The sequence below is a fragment of the Monomorium pharaonis genome, chromosome 2, assembly GCF_013373865.1.
Source record: "Monomorium pharaonis isolate MP-MQ-018 chromosome 2, ASM1337386v2, whole genome shotgun sequence".
NCBI classification, from domain to species: domain Eukaryota; kingdom Metazoa; phylum Arthropoda; class Insecta; order Hymenoptera; family Formicidae; genus Monomorium; species Monomorium pharaonis.
Genome location: NC_050468.1, coordinates 4501897 through 4523061, shown reverse-complemented (window position 1 = coordinate 4523061; position 21165 = coordinate 4501897). Strand labels below are relative to the sequence as shown.

The following is a 21165-nucleotide window of genomic DNA, read 5'->3' as shown; positions in this document are numbered from 1 at the left end:
TTCTCGTCACATTACGAGATTTTGCCATCCAGCTTCCGGATAATTAACACGGTTGGTAATCTGATGGAAACCGGAAAATCATTCGTTATTCGCGATCCCGTCGCTCCTATCCTTTCGATTCGTGCGTGCTGCGTAGGAATCAATCCCGTGCTCACGTTTCGAGCTCAGGAAGTCACTCTAATAAGGAACAAAGACATCTCCATAATGAACTATTACGTGCGGAGTTCGCAGCCGGGTTTCTCGAGTGCGTGTCGACGTCGCCTCGATGCGACGTAGCGATTGGGCGTGAGTGAGCTGATTGATTACCGAAATTTGTTCTCGGTGCATCTCGTATGCATTGTATATGTCCACCGTACATGTCCTTTGCCCTTCCACCTTCTCCGCGCTGTCAATCATGTAGCAAAATTTTGCATCGCGAGAGCCACTGACATGATTTAAATTTACTTCACTTCGGTCGGAAAGAAGATACAGAGAGAAGGAATAGAATGGAGCTGGATATGAATCACAATTTCTTGCGCTCGGCTCCACAAAAAACGGGGTATCATCGATCATGCAAATCCATTACTCGCGATAAGGATAATGTCCTTACTTGAATTTAATATTAAGCCTTCAATCTTTATTAAAGATATTTTGGCAATATATAGTATCAGTTGAAAGTTATCGAGATTTAAAACATGTAAGCTTTTTACGTTTCTTTTTTTTGTAATCAATGGTAAAAAATTTTAGTCATAAATTACACTCTAAAATTAATTGCAAAAAACGAAACAATGAATAATTTGGTTTAGTTAAGTTTTAAGTAAATAACTGACGTGTCAACTTTTGGATGAATATTTGTTATAGTTTTATTAAACATTTAAAAAATTTAATTCATAATGTTACTTTTTCAAATTTGCAAATAAGTACGAAATGCGATTTTACATAAGATGCGATTTCACATAAATATAAGAATCAAGAAATCAAACAAAAATTTAAATATCTATTATTTTTTAATCAAATAAGAGCATTGAGCTCAAATTTTACATAAATACTCTAACGTAATAAATTCTTAAAAAATTTTTTATATTTTTGATAAAGTTGTGAAATGTGACATACATTCGTAACCGATGATTTTTGACAGCCTAAACGTTCATAATGCCCTCATAATTCGACAGTTTGTTCGAAAATGTATATTAAGGACAATTACCCGAGTTCATGATAATCATCCGTTTAATTCGGAAGATGTATAAGAATACGGAGGAGAGCAGAGAAGGAATGTGCGTGTGTAGTCTTATATTTTGACTTATTCACGGATTAACGCTGCTTGTATATAATAATACTTACGTCTATCTATAGAATTATTGCATCTTGGTATTTTCAGTTCATTAACCTGCATATTATTGATAATTGCACACTATTAACAACTTTGCAATAAATGAAATACTGAATAGGTTCTTACTTACATCGTCTTATTCTCACCCTAATTGAGTTAACTTTTTTAACGCCTCTTTTTATATGCGGAGTCGAGCCGACGACGACTTTTGTCACTTCCATAAGTGTAATTGTGATCCGCACTTTTTCATTAGACCCCTCGCAAGCTGCACGGCAAACATCTGCGCGCAGACATTCGAAGAATGAGACAGAGTTACTGTTGGTCATTCTCCGAAGGCATTCGAATTACGAGAGCAATTCAAATCTTTGGTACCTTAGAGGTATTTAATGTAACAACGGCTCTCTTTTGCTCGCGCGTATATAATTGAAGGGAGCAAACGACGCCGATGAAAACGTGGCAAAACATTGAGACCAGGTGCGTTCTCCTTAATAAAGCGCACCGATCATGGCAACGTTTAGGATTGAAGTCGCGACTGGAAGACATAATTCTCGAGCAACTTAGGTGGTCGTAAACCAACCGCGGAGCGTTGACAATGGGTGATGGGCGGCAACGAGTAGCTTCCTCTCGCTCTTTTTCGACAATTCGAGAGAGCCTCGTCTGCACCAGCTTCTATCCGCCGCAGTCTCGCAGTGTCGCAGACTCCTTCGGCACATTAAGAAAGAGCTCTAGAGGATACTGAAGTCTTCGGATTACAATTTGAAAGTAAGGAAAATTACATCGGTCAAAAACAAAGGCGTACGCATTGAAGCACAATTGGTCGATTTAAGTAAAATGATGATTTCACAAGAGTTAGAAAGAGGGACTAATTATTGAACAAGAGCGTAAAAGCAATCCCCGACTGCTGGTACATGGAGTCCCTAGCAACATGACAAGGGATGAAATCAGAGCGGATTTGATAGCATTAAATCTAAATGGATTAGACGCGTCGGATTTCAAAATAGTATATGTACATCTTCCCTCCAAAGGAAAAGCGCAAGACAACAAACTGTGTTATTGAAGTGCCTCCAGCTATACATACAGCGCTGCTGAATGAGAACAGCGTTTTTATAAATTATTTTGCTTGCGAGATTTCTGATTATATAAAAGTTTTGCAATGCTTTAAATGCCTCGCGTTTGGTCATTTCGCGAGTAACTGTAGGTTCTCCGCTCTCTGCGGACATTGCTCGGGCAAGCATGAGATGAGGGACTGCAGGTTGCGGAACGGACCGCTGGCGTGCGGAAACTGCGCGAGATGGACAGCTTTCTCGGATCAAGAGTATCAACTATGGCAAATAATTAAATAATATAAAAATATATGTCATATAAACTGTCAATCACTTCTGGCTTATATAGACGAGTTTCGTCTCTTTTTTGAAACTTCAGGATATGACATTATATGTCGGAAACCTGGCTTAAACCTACTACCCCGACAACATGGATCTGAGGGGTTACCAACTTGTCAGGTGCGATCGCATCGACAAAGGAGGAAGGGGGGCGGCGTCTTCGTAAAGAATTCTTTACGTGTTAGGGTGTTCTGCAGGTCCGAGGGTGTATATAGTGGGAGACCCGAATATTTGACATTGGAAATCGCAACTGACGGAACCTTCCAATTATTGCTGTAGTATATAGACTCCCTCACTGCGGATTCCTATCTTGATTTCTTGGACACCTTCGGCAACATTTTTGTTTTGTACAGGCACTCTGTAGTTTTTGGCGACTTTAACGCAGACTGTGGAACTTGGTCACACGACTCTGAACAGGAATCGGACTTTTGTTGAGTCTATGAATCTCTTTCTTGTACCCTACGGACCGACACATTGACTCTTGATATCTGTATGGTTGATGACAGCGATAAACTAGTCTCTTTCGATCAGCACGACGTGTGCTTTCTTTCGATTCACGATTTGATAAATATTACTTATAAGGTTAAGTTCGAACGCGGGCAGAGGCGCTATATGGTAGTGAGAGATTTTCGTTCCTTCGATCCTGACGACTTTCTCAATGATCTGGATTTTACCAAGGCTTTCGACTGGGTCGACCATCGCCTATTGATCTACAAACTAAGAAACTTGGGCTTCTGCTCGGCGTTGAGGTAGCTATGCTCATATCTTTATAATCGAAAACAGGCGGTACGGGATCATATTAGTGAGGAGACGTCTTCGGAAAGATAGATGATATCTGGGGTACCACAGAGATCGGTGTTGGGACCGCTTCTTTTCTTTCTTCTCCTTCTGCATTTCGGGGATTTTCTGAAGCACTGCAAATACAATTTTTACGCCGATGCTCTTTTACTTAAGTACAAAGCCGAGGAATCTCTGTAAAGCCATCAATAAAGTCAACGAAGACATAGCACGCATATGCAGCTGGACCTTAACAAATAAACTTAAACAAAACCCCAGAAAAACGGTAGCGATGATTCTGGGCGCAGCGAAATATATCAACCTGATTGACGTTGATGTGCTCCCTTAATTCAGAGTTGTCGACACTGTGATATTCTACAGCAATTCCGTGAAATATCTTGGATTAACCATTTCGAACACTCTCTCTTGGAATAAGCAGGTCACCAAGGTGTGCTCCAGAATCAGTGCGTCTCTACATCAACTGAAAATCTGCAAACAATTGCTGCCGTTCAACTTGAGATGTCGCTTGATTTCGACGTTGATTTTTCCCCTCGTGAATTATTGCAGTGCTGCTCCTACTGACATCCCAGGGCAGTTCGACTTGCGCCTACAGAGGTCTCTGAATGTCGGAATTAGATTCATCTTTTAGATTAGAAGGGATGAGCACATCTTTCCGTACTATGAGAGATTGAAATGGCTCAAAGTAAAATATAGAAGGGACTACTTTGTTTGCTGCCAAACATTTACTGTTCTATGCTCCAGAAAGCCTGCTGCTCTCTACGATAGTTTCGAGCACCGACGCGCGACGTGGAGGACTGCGTCGTGAGACTAGGGCCCGTAGCGACGTTCTTGTGTTGCCTCTATGCCGAACCAAATTTTACAAGAAATCTTTTAGATGCTATGCCACGGAACAGTGGAACAAATTGCCCTCGGACGTGCGCGACGCATCTACTTTGTACAAAACTTTTAAAAGAAAACTGTTCAATTACCTTTTTACGAGCATGAGCTCTTAAGTCGAACTAGAGCCGTTTCCTCGCGCGCCCGCGCGCACTTACTCACATGTACACATACACGCACGCATACACGCACATGCTAACCAAAACACACACATATTCTATATTTCTCTGCTTTTTATTGTAATTAATACGTCGGAGCCAAGCATTTCAATAATTAATGTTGAATTTAATGTATCTATTTAGTCTCAGCGCTTAAAGGGATCTATCCCGGAGCGCTAAATAAATAACAATTCATCATCATCATCAACACATTGTTCGATTATTTTCCGAGCGCGACGGCGCGAGGAGAGGATGTTATGTGGGCATCGAGAGTTGCACCTAGGCCGCGTGACGACCTTCCTTATCGCGGAATAATCGTTTACGTCCTAGGACAATATGCGAGAGAGACGCCCACGCGGGGCGTCTCTTCCACTTGATTATCGAAAAAAGAAGAAAAGAGGAAATGCATTACGTACACGTCGCGCGCGCGCGCTTTCCTTCTCCGCCACACCCCGATGATTAATCATTCGCCGCCGTACGCCGCACGCCGGGACAAAAATCTCTATCGCGCAGTTTATATCGGCGCGGAAGTTATTATTTTTCGGATTATTCGCCGTTCTCTCGGAGCGGCGCGCGCGGTGCGGCGGTCTTTCGGATAATTAGAAGTCGAATTAAAATTCCGCCGAGACGTGGGAGAGATCCGTCGTGAGGCCACGCCGACTAAAATTAAACTCGCAAGTCGTAAACTAATGATATCTCGCATAAACGCACGTTTCCACCATCGAAAGGAGGATACACCTGTAATTATATAAGCCGCGCGTAATTTACTGCTATATTTGCATGGTGGCGCCGAAATTCCTTAGATGTGCTGTAGTCCGGGTGTAGAAAAAGTGTTTCGGCTTGCGTGCTTCTGATAATTGACCGAGATCATGTATCCGAGGTCGCTTTAACGTATCCGTGTTAACGGGAGGGAAATATTCCGGGAGAGCAATCGTCACATGCGAGCGTCCTCCTCTGAAAGGAGAAGCTCTCTTTACTTTTTCCATATTATCTCGCGGCAGGAAATTGGCATTGTTGCGCGGAGATCACCGCGGAGATAAAACCTGCTCGCTTCTTTTTTTTTCTTCTCGCTGTTGCGCTTCACAGCGCGCTACACCCTCGGACTATATATAACCTTAAGGAAATTTCGAGAAATTACATACGCGCGCGCACGATGCATAAACGCATGGTTAAAATAGTTACGATCTCCGTGATAATCTTGTTTTAATAATGGTCTTTTTCTCGTCAAAGCATGGCAGCCAATCGCTCTTCATTGATCACTTGCCTTTTGATATTTCAGCCACAGAACTTGGTACTTACTGGAGAATTCCCGGACTGCGACGTAAAGCTATGCGACTTCGGCATATCGCGGTACATCAGTCACGGAGCGGACATACGAGAGATTTTGGGCACGCCCGACTATGTCGGTGAGTACTTATTGACTCTGTACGTGAGTCTTCCGCGAATGCAGTTTTGGTTCGTTTGACGTGAGTAATGGATTCCGAATAGGCCGCTCGTCACCAACGTGAAATGCGACCAAAGTGGAAGGACTCTCACGCCAATCCGCCAGTGATAAATAGCTGCGAGTTCTCACGAAAGAGAACCGCAATTGTACTCGACACCTCCGTGTTTCTCCCTAATATCGGCTAAGTGCAAAAGTTTCGATGGATTTTCTACAGATTTTGTAATCAACGTTTTCTATGGCACTATTGGCAGACATACTCTCTAAATTACAATCAGTGAAAAATCAATGAGTTCAGTGAAAATACACTTTTCAGTAGTATAGTTAGAACTTGTACTAAAAAAAAAAATCCGTTTAAATTTGATTGGAAAATCCATTTAAAAAGTAACGAAAGGATAAGTATTATTGATTCTTTTAATCGGAAAAAATAACAGATGAAAAAAGATTGATCAAAAAGTTCCGATTAAAAAATATTTGATTTAAAATATCCGTTTGTTACTTATTAAACGATATTGCGATTATATTATATTCGATCAATAAATCTAATTTTTGATCGGAATTTTCCCATTAAATATTGATAAATAATTTTTAAAAAATTCAAATACTGATATTTAACGCAAACATTTATGAGTTAGTAAAGTATATAGAGCTGAACAAAAATATTTATATATTATATAAAACTGTTTTTCTAAGTTATGTCCTTTTGTTAGTTCTTTAAGAACAGATCTAAGTGTATCAGTATCTTTCCGTGTTCATTTTTATAGGCTCACTTCTGCTTATAATGTTCAAGTAACAATAATACAATACTGCGTCACACACACACACACACGCACGCACGCGCGCACGCACGCACGCACGCACGCACGCACGCGCGCACGCACGCACGCACGCACGCGCGCACACGCACACGCACACACACACGCTATATCGACAATGTAGAGGCTTGTGGTGCTCGTGCACGTCTGACTGGCGCGCACGCAACTACTGAAATGTGCACACGCATATATTTTATCAATAAATTATTAATAAAATAAGTATTAGTTAATAATACGTTACATTTTTAGAATTATTTTAATTCATAAATCCAATACTTTTAAAAACAATATATATATAACTTAGGCACTTTATCCGATTGATTTTGAATTGATTTAGGGCTATCCGATGAAATAAAAGCAACTCTTCCCTATTATAGGTATATCGCTGAAAAAAAATAACACTGCCGTTTAAAAAAGAAATGGGCTAAATTCGAGCTATACGGGATTTTCAAATAAATATAAAAATGAGCGAAGAAAGATACCATATGCGTATAATATTAATATATAAATTTTGGCGCAAATACTCGAAATAGCTTAAGAAACATTTGTAAATATATTTAGAGAAAATGTTATATTCATTTCCATTCAATCTATAAAAGATGATTCGCTAAATTTAAACGCGCGCGCATGATTTCAACCTGAAAGACAAATCACGCTCTCTGGACGATCTTCTGATATTGATGCGCAATATGCGTAATTTAGTGAATATAAATCGAGATATAAATTGACAGAAGAAATTGCTGGTAAATTAAAAGTTGACAGAGAGATCGATCGTCTTTCGGCATTAAAAAAAAAGAGACGTTAATGCAACATCTATTAAAAACCCATCAGAACTTTTGCACTCGCTCGATACATTGGACCCCGCATGCGTGTCACTGAGGACAACGAGTCCACAGCCCTGATTCCACAAGCGAGAGCCCGTTTCAACGCGGCACTATATATGGATGGTGAACGTGTGCGTGCCGGTAGTTTTCAGCCTCGGAAGTTGATCGGACTGCTGTGGCGGGGTCGCACGTTTGTACGTTACACACTCGCGATCTGTTTAATGCTGAGAAATCGTTCGTATGGTTTGTGCCGCGTAGTTCCATTAGGGGAAATAGGCGCGTTGCATAATTGAACAGAACAAGCCACTTCGCGACTGAGCCGGAGACTTGCACGTGGCCGGGTCTGTGCACTCGTTCGGTTAGGAGGGCCTTTTTACAATCCTCGCAACGGATTATCCTCGCAATTACATCGCACTACCACCTAACGGTCATGCCCTAAGTGGACAAAGGTGTTAGGTAACAGGGAGACACGGTAATCTCTCACGGAGAAGGTCGGGAAGTCTCGAGTTGTCCTGGTTACACTTTTGACGTTTACGAAATCGCCTGAAATTGTCTTGGAAGAGAAATCGTTGCTTTGCGAAGATTAACTAAAAGAACAACTTGAAAATTTATCGTGGATCGTGCTCGAATAAAAGAGAAAGGAAAAGAGGTCGGGTGAAAATAAGGTTTTTTTTTTTACGTTTTGACCTAACTTGGTCTTTTTTAGTAAAAAGAAGTTATTACACTAAAATTACTGAATAAATGATAAAATAAATATTAGCGCAAAAAACACGATATGATCTTAAAGTAATTAGCGACGTTATGGATCGGAATATTCTTTTTTTTGTGTTCACGAGAAGAGGTCGACCTTAATTGAATTTAAAAACCTTGGTTATTTTTCCGCAGGTGAGGTTACATCGATTAATTAGCATCAGCTCTAAGATTTTTATTTGCATCAAAAATTAACAAAATTATTCGCGATAAAAAAGAAGTGTGGTGATTAAAAGGTTATATCCAGTCAGTTTTCCCCTAAAAAACTTTTAGAGAATTTAAAAAATTATTGAATTTTTGTGTACATTTTTTTGAAAGGTTATTTATTAGTGATCTTGTCCTAATTTTTTCATATAAAATTTTTGAAAAATGACGGAACATCAGCTGAAAGTTTTTTTAAGTGCTGTGTCTTTGATAACTTCAGACAGGTTTATCTGAAATAAAAATTTCAAAAATATTCTATATTTTTATGCACATTATTATTTCCTTGCAATTAAATTTAAAAAAATTAAAAAAAATTTTTTTGAAATAAAATGGCAGGAGGTGTCTACCAATTTTTTGTGTACAATTTCACATTTTCTTTGTTAATTAAAAACAGAACTTTTATTTTAAAAAATTTTTCTTGTTTAAGTACTAGCCAATAACTCAAGTATGTAAAATTATTAATTAATTGGTACAGTGATTTTTGAGACATTCGTCGCGACATCGCAAATATATGTGTTCGAAAAAATGTGATTTCGAAAAAAATGCGTTAAAAATTTGGATTTTTATTTCAAATTTTCATTCATAATATGATGATTTTTTTAACAGAATTGATCAAAGTAGTTGTCTCTTGAAAATTTTAATTTATGATTGTGTCGATAACACATTCTAGAAATACGCATTGTATCTTTTTCTCGAACATACATTTTAAATGGGCTATAACTCTGGGAATGTTGCTCGATTTATTTGAATTTTAATATAATATCTTCAATATCATATATTTAAAGAAATTGCAAAAATTAATTTTTCTGATCCTTACAACTGGATATATCCTTTAAGCTGAATGGATAACGGCGAGGTGAGAGCGTGAAAACACTGCTGCGCGGTTCGATCGGAAACAAGTCGATACAAAGCGGCTGATTCGAGTGCGCGGGACTATTATAGGATGAACAAATCAACCGTGGTTTCACGTGCATCGCAGCGATTGCCTAGTTCGCGCTCGAGGTTTAACACGTTCGTGGTTACAATTATTATTATCTCATAGAGCGGGAAGGGGAGGGGGAAAACACGGGTAGTATCATTCGCGCGTCGTAATAACGGCCGACGTAATGATAGAAAGGCGAGAGGAAAAAGGGATGTTATCTTTCTTTTTTCAAATTTAATTACCGGGACTCGCGCGCTTGTACATACGCATGCACACATACGTCATTAGAGTTCGATCTCACTACGATATAATAACGGCTCATCTGCCATGTGTGTGTGTCTCAGCTCCGGAGGTTCTGAATTACGAACCGATCAGCCTGGCGACCGACATGTGGTCCGTTGGCGTGCTGCTCTACGTGCTGCTAACGGGATGCTCGCCGTTCGGTGGAGACACCAAGCAAGAGACCTTCTGCAACATCAGCCGCTGCCGCCTGGACTTTCCGGACGATCTCTTCGAGGATGTCTCCGAGGAGGCGCGTGATCTCATGCGCAAACTCATGGTTAAAGATCCGAAGTAAGTTGCGAATTCCTCAGCTCTAGTTATAATTTTCGTATATTAGACATTATATATAACATAATTATAATTTTATTAGTAAAATTGAAATACGTATACGAAAAGAGTGGCTAAATTATATAAAAATTTAGCTACATGTCTGAAAATAATTTTACTTGAATTGTTCTGTTTCACGTAAAACGAGTAAGTAAACAACGTGTTGCCCATTTTTTAGCGAATAACTTTTTAACGAATAATGAGCGGCGGTTAATATCTCTTGGAGATCACTCAAGGTGATCTCATAATATATATCAAGGCAATTGTGGAAGTAGCTCTCCTACATTAAATAATTATCGTTTGCTATTGACCTATAATTGCCGCAAGTTTCTTTAGATAGATGTTATTCGGAAGTTTTACTCTTGAACGTTTTTCACAATTATTTTGGTGGTCCAACAAAATTATTATTTTCAGATTTATATTCTGGTATAATAAATTTCTTTTAGGCTTCAGTGAAACTTCTTTTCACGTAACTTTCGCATATTTCGCTGCGGAAGTCAAAGTAAACGAGAAAAGATGAATACGTAGAATTTGATTCTCGGATGCGATTAAAGAACAGGCACGTTAAATACACGCGTGGCGTCAACCGTGTGGCGACGCAGATTCACAGCGAGATTCATTGATCATCGTGGCGAGTCATTTATCTTCATATACTCTATTTGATTCAACGAAAAGATTTTTATTCGTTGTCCCGACGCGATCGAGACGGTCGTCACCACCGAATTATTGTACATCGCGCACCCACGTTGTAATTTTCCTTCCCGCATCGTATCGCTCGGTCGATCGGCGATCTTAAGAATCGGAATCTTAGGGCGTTTGAGTTCCACCTCGGCTCGTCGAGGCGGCGGCGGGTGTCGGCGAGCAACGCGTTACCAGAGAGTCGGCGCGGCGCGAGCATTTCTGGACCGGTGAAAACAATTCCTTCGCGGAAGGCTGCGACGATCTACCGAGAACGCCCGGCGCCTTACATCGAAGCGAAAGAAGATAGCACGCGAAATGCGCGGCCGCGTCGATTACATTGTTAGTGTGTTAGTTATGTCGGCCGATTTCTTAGAACGAAAACAATCGCGTCACGTAGACGTATCGTCGCGGGCGGCGCGACATTCCATGCTGTAACCGAGATGATGACATCGCGCGATACGGTAACGAGCCATCGTGGATTGCTGGGAGCGATTCGGTAATAGTGTGTGGCTCAACACCGCGCGCCGGCCGGTGATAGCTGTGATTGTGAGATCAGATCATGTCGCGTCCATCGTGGGGTTTGAGGAAAGAAAATCGCGACGGTCGTATCTCCGCGATTTCCCCGCGATATTATCTTTTATGTCCATTTTCATGAATGTAGATTGGCTTTGATCTCAATTTAATTTATTCTTTACAGGATGTTGACTACTGCCGGAAAAAAAACCGGGAAAATTTTCAAGGAATTTAGTTTTTATCCTTCAAAATCGGGAATTGGCATATGATTTTATTAGTACCGAAGAAAATTTTTAAATTTAAATTTTTTTTTTTTATTTTTAATGAAATTGTTTCTTTGAAATTTTTCTTGATTATGCAAAATCGACTAGCAATAATTATACATTCATGTAGATTGTCGAATAATTCGGTTTTTCTCTTCCCTCCATATCCATAATAAAAAAGGCCGTGTAGACGCGAGAGAAACTTCCTGTTTATTTTTTTTCAAGGTTAAGAATTAGAAAAAAATAAAGAATAAATTTAATCGAGATTAAAGATAATTTATATTGGTGAAAATGAATATTAAACTCTCAGCCAGTCCACTGGTGTCTTTTTTTGAATAGATTCTAGGAGCGAGACGTAGCCTCGAGTTTAACTTTCATCGTGTCATTGGTTTTGCCTTTTATTCGATTACGCAACATGAAAACAAATGAAAATTGCAAACATACGTTTGAGAAATCCGATAGACATGTAAATTAGTGCGTTTCGCATTAAGTTACACGAATTTCCGTTTTTCATCGCGCTAGATTTTTCTCGAATTGCGCTCATCTCTCTCTTTTAATATTTGACGGATTAGCCGTGCATAACAGCGATACTGCGATTCTATCGAGATGCATTTATTGGCTCGCTCGCCCGAGGGTAAGAACTGTCATCGGCCAATCATCGGACCCATCATTATCGGTCGCGAGAAAAACGATCGACGCTTCGCAAGGCAACTTTCTTCGAAGCGGGAAGAGCGGCGTCGAGGAAGGCGAGTTCCGCTGAAAGAAAGAAAGAAAAACTTCGTAGGTTTTCTTATCGCGCGGACAGCTGAGAGGAAGTCGCTATCCGGAATTATCCGCGTCCTTCCTCTCCGGCGAATGCGGAGGTCTTATCGCGCGGAACCCGCATAACTTATCGTTATGTTCGACGTTGAACAGCAATCTTCATTGCTGACCTGCAAATTACCATATTTAGAAAGAATTTCGTCGCAGCTTCGGTGATAAATTACCGAAAGAAATACTTCGCAGTTGAATTTAAGAAAAATTTACGTGTCACGTCATTTGCGTTAAAATTAATGTTTAGTTATACGCGAAATTAATTAACATTATTATGTTATTAATTAACAAATTAGCAACATTTGATTTTTAAATCTGCTCATTGTGATTACAATAACGGCTACGGTACACAGAGAAAAATGGTTTAGTTATATCAGAAAGAAATGCATGCAAAATAAATGTATTCTTTTCAAATAGAATTTTGATTATGTCGCGATTGACTTTTTGATTTTTAGTTAAAATATTTGATACATTAAATAATTCACAAAGAGAACGTTTTTGCTCAATCTATTTGAAAAACTAGCTGGATATTGATCTGAAAATAATTTTGTTAGATTATTAAAAAAAGAGTTGGATGATCAAATTGGTTACCAAAAAGTCCAAACTTTTTGCACCATTACTCATCATGCTTGTACATCTTTCTAATTATTTTCATGATTCAACAAAATTATTTTCAGATCTATATCCAGTTAAATTTTTACATACTTCAACAAATCCTGTTCTTTTCGTACACATGATTAATTTATAGTAGCTTTCTAGTAGCTTTAAATCTACAGATTTCCAATTTATGCAACATAATTCTTCTTCTAATGTAAATATCTTTCGTCAAGAGCTCTATCTACCGCTTTATAAAATTATCACGGTAGTTTACTTAATGGAACGTTCCGTCCAATAGTTTACCGTTCGTCTTTTTGACTCGACAATGTAAATGCGAGAGAGTGACGTAATTTCGCTTATACGAACACTTTGTTCGGGCCTTTTTGAGGATCCCGGAATTAAGGGGGCTCTCCTGAAGCACTTTAGTAGCTCCTTCATAGGCCGGCATTCCACGGCGTTTACGTCGTATTACGCAATTCGTTGCTCTGTTATTGAAGATATCCTGCGCCGTTCCGTATGCCGGAAGTCAACTGATATGTTAGCTAACATAATGGTTTCTGCGCAGTCTGTGCGACACGCGTATGAAACAGCCACGCGAAAGCTACGTCCCAGTCAGGGACCGCCACGATGATGGCCACCGTCGATAAACGCTCCGGTCCGCCTAGCGGAGGTCGTTTATGCGACGAGTCTCTTAACCCTTTGACTCTCGCTTCTCAAGTTAACGAGTAGTCGTTCGCGGAACGAGCCTGTTGGGATATATACTTGTTCAAGAACGCTGCGCGTGTACTAAAATAATAATAAAAACAAAAATAAATAATAATGATTATGATTATGATATATAAAATAATAACAATAACTTTATTACGTAAGTAACATAATCGCGTCAAGTTTTTAATTTTCAGCATTCTGAGAAATCGAAAATACAAATTGAATTAAAAAAAGTTAAATTTTAGAAAATTCTAAAAAATTTGTAAGAAAATATTGAAAACAATTTTCTTCAAGCAAGCGATTCTTGTCTGTTCGCAGCGAACGTCTGACGGTGACCGAGTGCCTCCAGCATCCCTGGTTCAGCATGTTCGAGCAGCCACTGGCTCCCTTGACGACGTGCCCCTCGTCGGACGACAGCCCCGCGGCCGTCCTCGACTCCCCGACGACGCCTCCGCAGGAAGACAGTATCTCGTCGAAATTGCCGATCGTCAATCAGGTCTCGTCCACGCCGATAAAGAGCGACGGCAAGAAGCAGCAACGGTCGTCCACGACCGGTCTGTGCCATGGCGCGGAGATTTCGAAACCGGCAGCCGCGACGGCGGGCACTCGCGCCGTCTCCTCCCACACGGAAAACCTCTACTCGGCCTCGAGATCATTGTCCAAGCCCAAGATTAGATTCGGACTAAGCCCAGACCGCAGGGACACCTTCAAGAGGAACATGGACTCGCTGGCGCGAAAGTTTTCCGGCAGCATCGTGCCAGAGATTGTAATCATCGAACCATCACCGTCGAACGGCGGCGGCGTTCAGCAACGTCGCGCCACTGCCACGCACACGATGCCAGCCGGCGGCGGCGAGGTGTTCAAATGCACGCCGGTCTTTATCCTCGGCGAGGCCGAGCAACAGTGCAGCGACAGCGGTAGTGACACCGTGTCCGAGATTTCGACTGATAGTTCGAGCGATCGCAGCAGCATCTACTCGGATGACTCTCTCGACTTTATTTTGTACGGTAAAAGTCAAGGTAGAGCGAGCTATCCGTTCACCGCCGCCGACGCGACCGCTGACAGGTGGGAACAGAGGTATCATCAACATCATCATCATCATCGCGCCGCTAGGGTGTGGCCGCGCGAGTGTAGCGGCGTCGTCAGCAAGGCGCTCAGTCGCTTCAGCACGTCGGAGATCTCGTCCGGCGTGACCAAGATCACCAAGATCTCGATGACGACGCCGGCGACGGTGTTGCGCAGCGGCAGTGGTAGCGACGGCGGCAGCAGTAGCAACAGCAGCAGCAGCAGCAGCAGCAGCAATAGTAAAACCGGTCTCGAGGCGCTTCGTGAGCGAGGCGGCAACTTAGTGATTATTAGGGAACCCGTACGTGCTGGCAGGTATACCAGGTATAGCGAAGTACAATGCGAGTCGGTGCAGGCACGGATTCGGCGATTCCAGGTGCACGAGGCCTCGTAAGATCGTGCCGTTCAGCTGTGCGCCGGTAGGTGTATCAGCGTCGTTGAATTACATTCGCTCGCGCAGACGGACGGCTTTCTGGCGGCCTCCTCAAGGAGCTGTCGGGAGCTCGGGGGGAGATTGAGAGCTCGAGGCGATTGTACATATCGTGAAATATCTTGTGTACAGTGACGCGAAGAGTAGGCGGGAGGTTTTGAGCAACGAGATGGGATACCCGAGGGATATGCGAATGACGGATAGAATGGAGCGAGATAAGGGTGAAGTTCCTCGAGATTTGTGAAGGCTGTGACGTCAGAGAATATTCTAAAGAAGGTTCAGGATCGCGCCTCTTTCTATAAGAGTGTAGGAGTATGAGCTTTATGAAAAATACTTCTGAATTTCTTCGATTCTTGCGATAGAGTAGCAAAGCGACGTTAACAACATCATGCGACAATTGTAGGTAGAGAAAAAAGGAATTATTTCTGAATTTATTTTTTTTCGTGAAGCGCATAATGCTGTGATAGCGTTAGAAAAATGTGAAACATATGATAACATTAGAGGAATGCGGTGTGTTTTTACTTCCTCTTTTGCTGAAACTTGATGTGTAACGTAAAGGTGAAAACATCAACTTGATCAAGAGGTTTCGCGAAGCGGCATTTTGTAACTCGATTGCGACGATACTGTAATATTAAGCAGTATTTCGCAACGATAAAACAAAAAGTTGCGAAGCAACCTTGTATCAGGCCTGATCTCCAGAATCCTCGAGCAGCCTTACGAAGCTCCTGTCCCGACTTTCGCCGCATTTCTCGGGAACCCGAGACCAATTGTGCAAAGAGCGGGCGCACGACTACGCGAATCGAGCAACGTAGTTGTGAGCGAAAGCCTGCGTCGCGCGCGGAATCCTACCCGTGTGTGACGCCTATCTACATATACGCGTGCCTTCACGAAGGTGCCGATGAGAGATCGTAGCTTGTATCATATCAAAGCGAATAAACGACTGTTGTAAATACGAATGAAAGAGCATGTGAATACCATAAATACATATATCTATATATATATATATATATGCGTGCGTGCGTGTATGCATTGACTCTTCGTGGAAGCAAGCGGCTTCGAAGAGGGTGGTCTTGATGTACATAATCGAGAGAAATCAGAGAAGGTACGAGCGCGCGCGAATAGGAGAACAAGTCGCGAGTGTGCGTGGCTTGCGAGAAGGTGCCTGCGGTTGCGGTTGCGACCCACCGATTACAGGGGTGGTCTCGCGCCGAGGTGGCGACGTCGGAGATCCGAAGGAAAGGTCGTCGCGCGACAACGCTAGATTCCGATGAAACGCATTGCGTTTCAGACGGGGGAGGGCAATCGGGTCATCGTAAGTTGATGACGATTCTTCGATAATTCCGACAGATCCCGCTGTCGCTACCTACGCGAGATGTGAGTAGGAGGAGAACACGTTCGAAATTAAGAAGATAACACTTCTTGAACTACCGTTATCGACAGACTGATCGACCGTCCTTTCGAGCTGAGGGAAACTCGAGCTGCATGCACCGAACGACGTTGCGCGTTACACGTTCATCGGAAATGACGTTGCGAGAGGTCTAACTTTTGAAGCATGATTTTTGTCATGTTTGTTACGAGACAATTTTATGAATTAGGAATCTTCGTCTTAATGAGATCTGTATTTTTTTAATGGTCTATCAGCCCGACTTGACATTTATTTTACAAGAATTTTTTTAAATTTATTTAGACAAATATACGCTATTTATCGATAAAGAATTTATAATGATACACGATCTCCGCGTATTATTAACAAATTCTTATCCCTTAAGAACAAAAATGTTTTCCTCGTTAGAGCACTATATAGAAATTATTAAATATACTAATAATATTGGAATATATAGTTATCGACGTTGATCGATGATATTATCACTGAAAAATACATAAATACATTGATTTTAAAGTCATCTAAATTGTCTTGTAACAAATGGATAATTTTATGTATCAATAATAAATTGATAAAAGTTACACCTTATTGTCAATCCCGCATTTATCTCGAGATTCAAGCAACCAATTTTCGACGAAAATTGGTCGCAAAGAAAAAAAACACTGCAATGCCAGTAATCGCCAACAACGGTGTATCTCGATGCATCGCACGGGGTTCCGTCGGGATGAATTGCCATATCAATCGGTCGTCTGGTTTAACGACAACCGATAATGACAATCCAGATAAATACACATTTCGGTGCCTTCCTTAAGGAAAATCACGACGCGTGTGCGCTAATACGGCGTACGTCGCCAGTGCCTACATTTTTGCTTGTCTGGTAAAATTTTACGAGTCACACGAGACTGTGATGCACGACAGAAAGAGAATGTACTTCTGAAGTGTGAAGAAGAGTGCCTTAATTGCGCGTGGCTTCGCGAGAGATGAAAATTGAGAGCCTAGATAAAGCCTTCTAGGCCTAATCTCTAATTCTGATTAGCTCGGCCTCCGTGAAGGAGATGAACAATGCGGGGTCGAGTACTTCCAGATGTCAGTGAACTCGTTGTACGAACCACCAAAAACTTTCGGCTCACGTCGCACGTTCGAAGAAAAGACGACTTTTTTTTATTGGCCGAATAAATTACGTATATACGTATATACGTTTCCTTTGATATTATTAAATATTTCTGTTGAGCGTGCTATTAAATGTATTTCATGAATGAGCGCATCCCCTTTTCTTCCGTTACTTCAAAATTGTTCGTTGTTTGAGGAAGAAAAAAAAGGAGAGAGAGAAGATGATGTGGTCGACCTCGTCTGCTCTCCTCGGGGTTCTCGTAGACGCGCAAATCGAAATTGTACATATGCAAACTTATTTATTCACGGAATTCATCATCGGGCGCAAATTGAAACGCGCGGGTTGCTCGCTCGCTTGCTCGCCTGCATAGCGCAACGAATGCTAGTCATAAACACGTTCCTCTTTCTCACGCTCGCTCCCCCTTTTTTCGCGCTTATAATTTTCGTTTATTTCGCCGCGGACGGACACACACTCGTTGGCGAGACGCTAACGAGCGACCTGTGTCTTCGCCATGCGAGACGAGAAAGAAAGAAGAGCGGACGAGAGAGCGCTGCAAAAATGACGGACTTGGTCGGCGGGTCTCGGCTTTCGAGCGGCACGAGAGACTCGTCCAACCGTGAATCTTCTACATCTCTTCGCACGGAATATGCGAGGACGTGGAATTTCTCCAGAAAATAACTAGTGTTTTAACGCGACGTAATTTTAACGGCACTCCCGAATTTTTTTTCCGTATTGCATGCGAGAGCGATTGATATTGCACGGTTTTTGGTGGTTCTCTTCGAGAGTAAAGGGCGAGCGCACTTTTTGATATGTTGACTATTTCGAGAACTTGTATCCCGTTTAGACTAAATAAAAATGTCTTACTCCCTTGAAGTATCTCGCGACGCGAAAATCTTGTAATGTTTAGTTTTCTCTTCGACGGCTGCTTCGATCGTCATTCATGCGCGGAATCGAGCCGAAGCAAAACTTTCGGGGGTACATTTTCGACCTTGTGAACTGAGCGATTGTTTGCCCGATTATTCGATCTTTTAAATCACGGTGGTCTTGTGATTGATGCGAAAATCACCGAAGGTTCGCGAGCATCATCGGACACGTAAGGTACACAGCAGACGCGGATAGATCGCGTACACGCACAATTTCAACGCGTGCATTTCCTCTCGAGATGCATGTGTGCGCGTGTGTGTGTGCCAAGGGATGTGACCCCTGGTTCAGGATGCGTCTCCGAGAATCAAAGAGCGGAATAAAATTGTAAAATATAATTTTGCTACGACGGGCGAGGGCGGCGCGATTCGGGAGGGTTGGCTTCTACTCGCGACTGAATTTGCGGTTATTTATTTGCTTCTTTGTGATATATGTCATTAGTCAGAATTAATCAGTTTTCGCTTCATTTCTTCGTGTTAATTGAAATCCGCGAAAAAACGCGTCGACTCTCGCCTACCGTGCGACTCGAATGCGCCGCACTGCCCGATATATTCTCTATTATTATTATTATTATTATTATTATTATTATTATATTATATTCAATAGAATTATTATATATTATATTATATTATGCTATTATATTATTATACCATTAATAATTAATCGCAAAGATTGCGATTGCGCATGTAGCTGCTAGAAACCTCCTGTAAATACTTCTGTCATTGTATTAATTTTAATTATACCGTACGAAATAAACGCAACAGATACGTTCAAAATTGCGTGTAAGTTTTTTTTTTATCCGTTCCTACTTGTCTCTTTGGCTAATTTTTCAGTACTGCTGATTTTTCACATTTATTATGAAATAATATTTCACATTTAACAAGCGTAGCGTTCTTAATTAAAAAAAAATTGAATTTGCCAGGTGATTTAATCATGTCACACGGCCTATGAATTTTTTAAATGTACTTATCGTCGCGATGCTACTGCGTAATTTTTTCTATTTTTCTAAAAAATATAAAAAAAAACAGATAACATTAAAGTATTTAATTTTCTAGAAAAATAAAATTAAGAAAAAACGCAGTTGTCTTTATTTTGCCGCATAATTGTATTAATCCATTAGTTGTAATGTTGAATCTAGAAGACTCATTGTATAAAAATAAATAAAATATACAATGAGAGAAACAGAGAACAACCGAGCGTAAGCATTAGTTTAAGCATCGACGGCAAAGTTGTTATTAGGGTTCAGTAGGAAGGTAACCTAGCGATAAAACATAAAAATCATTTTCTCATACTTCAACACGACTTGCTGTCAGGTCCAGTATTATCACTGACGGGTTAAAGTATAAATAACGTCGAATTTATAAATCACGAAACCACACAACATTCCTATTAAAACCTTTAAATGTGAAAGAAATTTTAAAACCATTCCAGAGAATAATAAATCTAATATTTTTTCCAAAAAAGAGTCGAAAAATACAGCGAGGAAAAACTGGAAAAAACCGTTTATGTTTTCCAAAATTTTCAACAGTTTTTTCAAGTTAAAGAGTTAAGTGTCAGTCTTTTCAGTGCTAAATACAGCAATGTCGAACGGGTTGCCTGGCAAAAGGCTGCTGTCACATACATTATATTAGAGTTACACGTGTTGCAAAACGAAAAGAAACTTACACTTAAAAAAAGCATAGCGTTTTCACTTTGTGTCGGTTATTTGTCAATTCTCGTTCTATCAATTAAACGCCACTTAAAGTTACTCGGACTAAGGATAAAGGAAGCGTTTTCTCTTACGACAAGGATAAATTACGCGCTAAATTTGCATTCCGTCGTAAATAACGCGCACGGAGCAAGACTTCCCGGGACGTCCTGGCGTTACGCGTGTGGTCAACGCACCCGGGGAACAGGGAATTTGTTTCGCGCATTAATGCCGCCGGTTGTTCCTACCGGCGTTATTATAAATAATTCAACGCCTCCTCACGTTGCGGCACGACCGAAGGGTGGAATAGCGATGCGAGTCTGAAGTAGGGATTCCGTGGCAAATCTCCCTCCGTCTGTATATGTTCGTCGGTCGCGATTAAGATTGCAGTACACGGAGACGCGGCAGAGAGGGAGAGGGTGGCCCTGGTAATACTCTCGCGTTTGCCTCACTGATATGGCGAATGGAACACTTTTTCCGAGAACGTCGCCGTTTATCCTATAAATAAGCGTACATTAGCAACGGCACAGCTGCCGCTAAATGATTCACCTTTAAGAAATTTTATGCGACTCTGGAGATCTGAAGAAAATAGTTTTCGTTTTTTTGGAGGACTGCGCGCGATTTGCTTTGTAAAATCGATTCTCGATCAATGCATGAAACTTTGCATTGACGAAAAGGTAGAAATAATGTCTGAATAAGAAGCCAAATTCTTTTAAACGGATTGAGTTATTTATTTGAACACAGTAAAAAACTTTGTGTTTTCTTGTTAAAAAATATCTTGGTTAAAATTTTTATGTTAAAATTTAACATATTTACTTGTTACTTTAACATATTGCTGTTGTGTTAATTCGAGTAAAGTGTTAAATTATTAGAATAATTGAAAAAAAGTGTAAAAGTAACACAA

At 41.0% G+C, this 21165-nt stretch overlaps 1 protein-coding gene across 1 annotated transcript in view; it reads left to right on the top strand.

The window, feature by feature from the left end:
* The window catches only part of LOC105839087 (serine/threonine-protein kinase 17B), a 124751-nt gene extending 105401 nt beyond the window's left edge, over positions 1-19350 (top strand). Inside the window, exons 4-6 of the mRNA XM_012685135.2 lie at positions 5803-5929; positions 9824-10052; positions 13982-19350. Coding sequence (XP_012540589.2) covers positions 5803-5929; positions 9824-10052; positions 13982-15122 — 1497 coding nt within the window. The 3' untranslated portion in view covers positions 15123-19350. The remainder of the gene's footprint in view (positions 1-5802; positions 5930-9823; positions 10053-13981) is intronic.
* The last annotated feature ends 1815 nt before the right edge of the window (positions 19351-21165 follow it).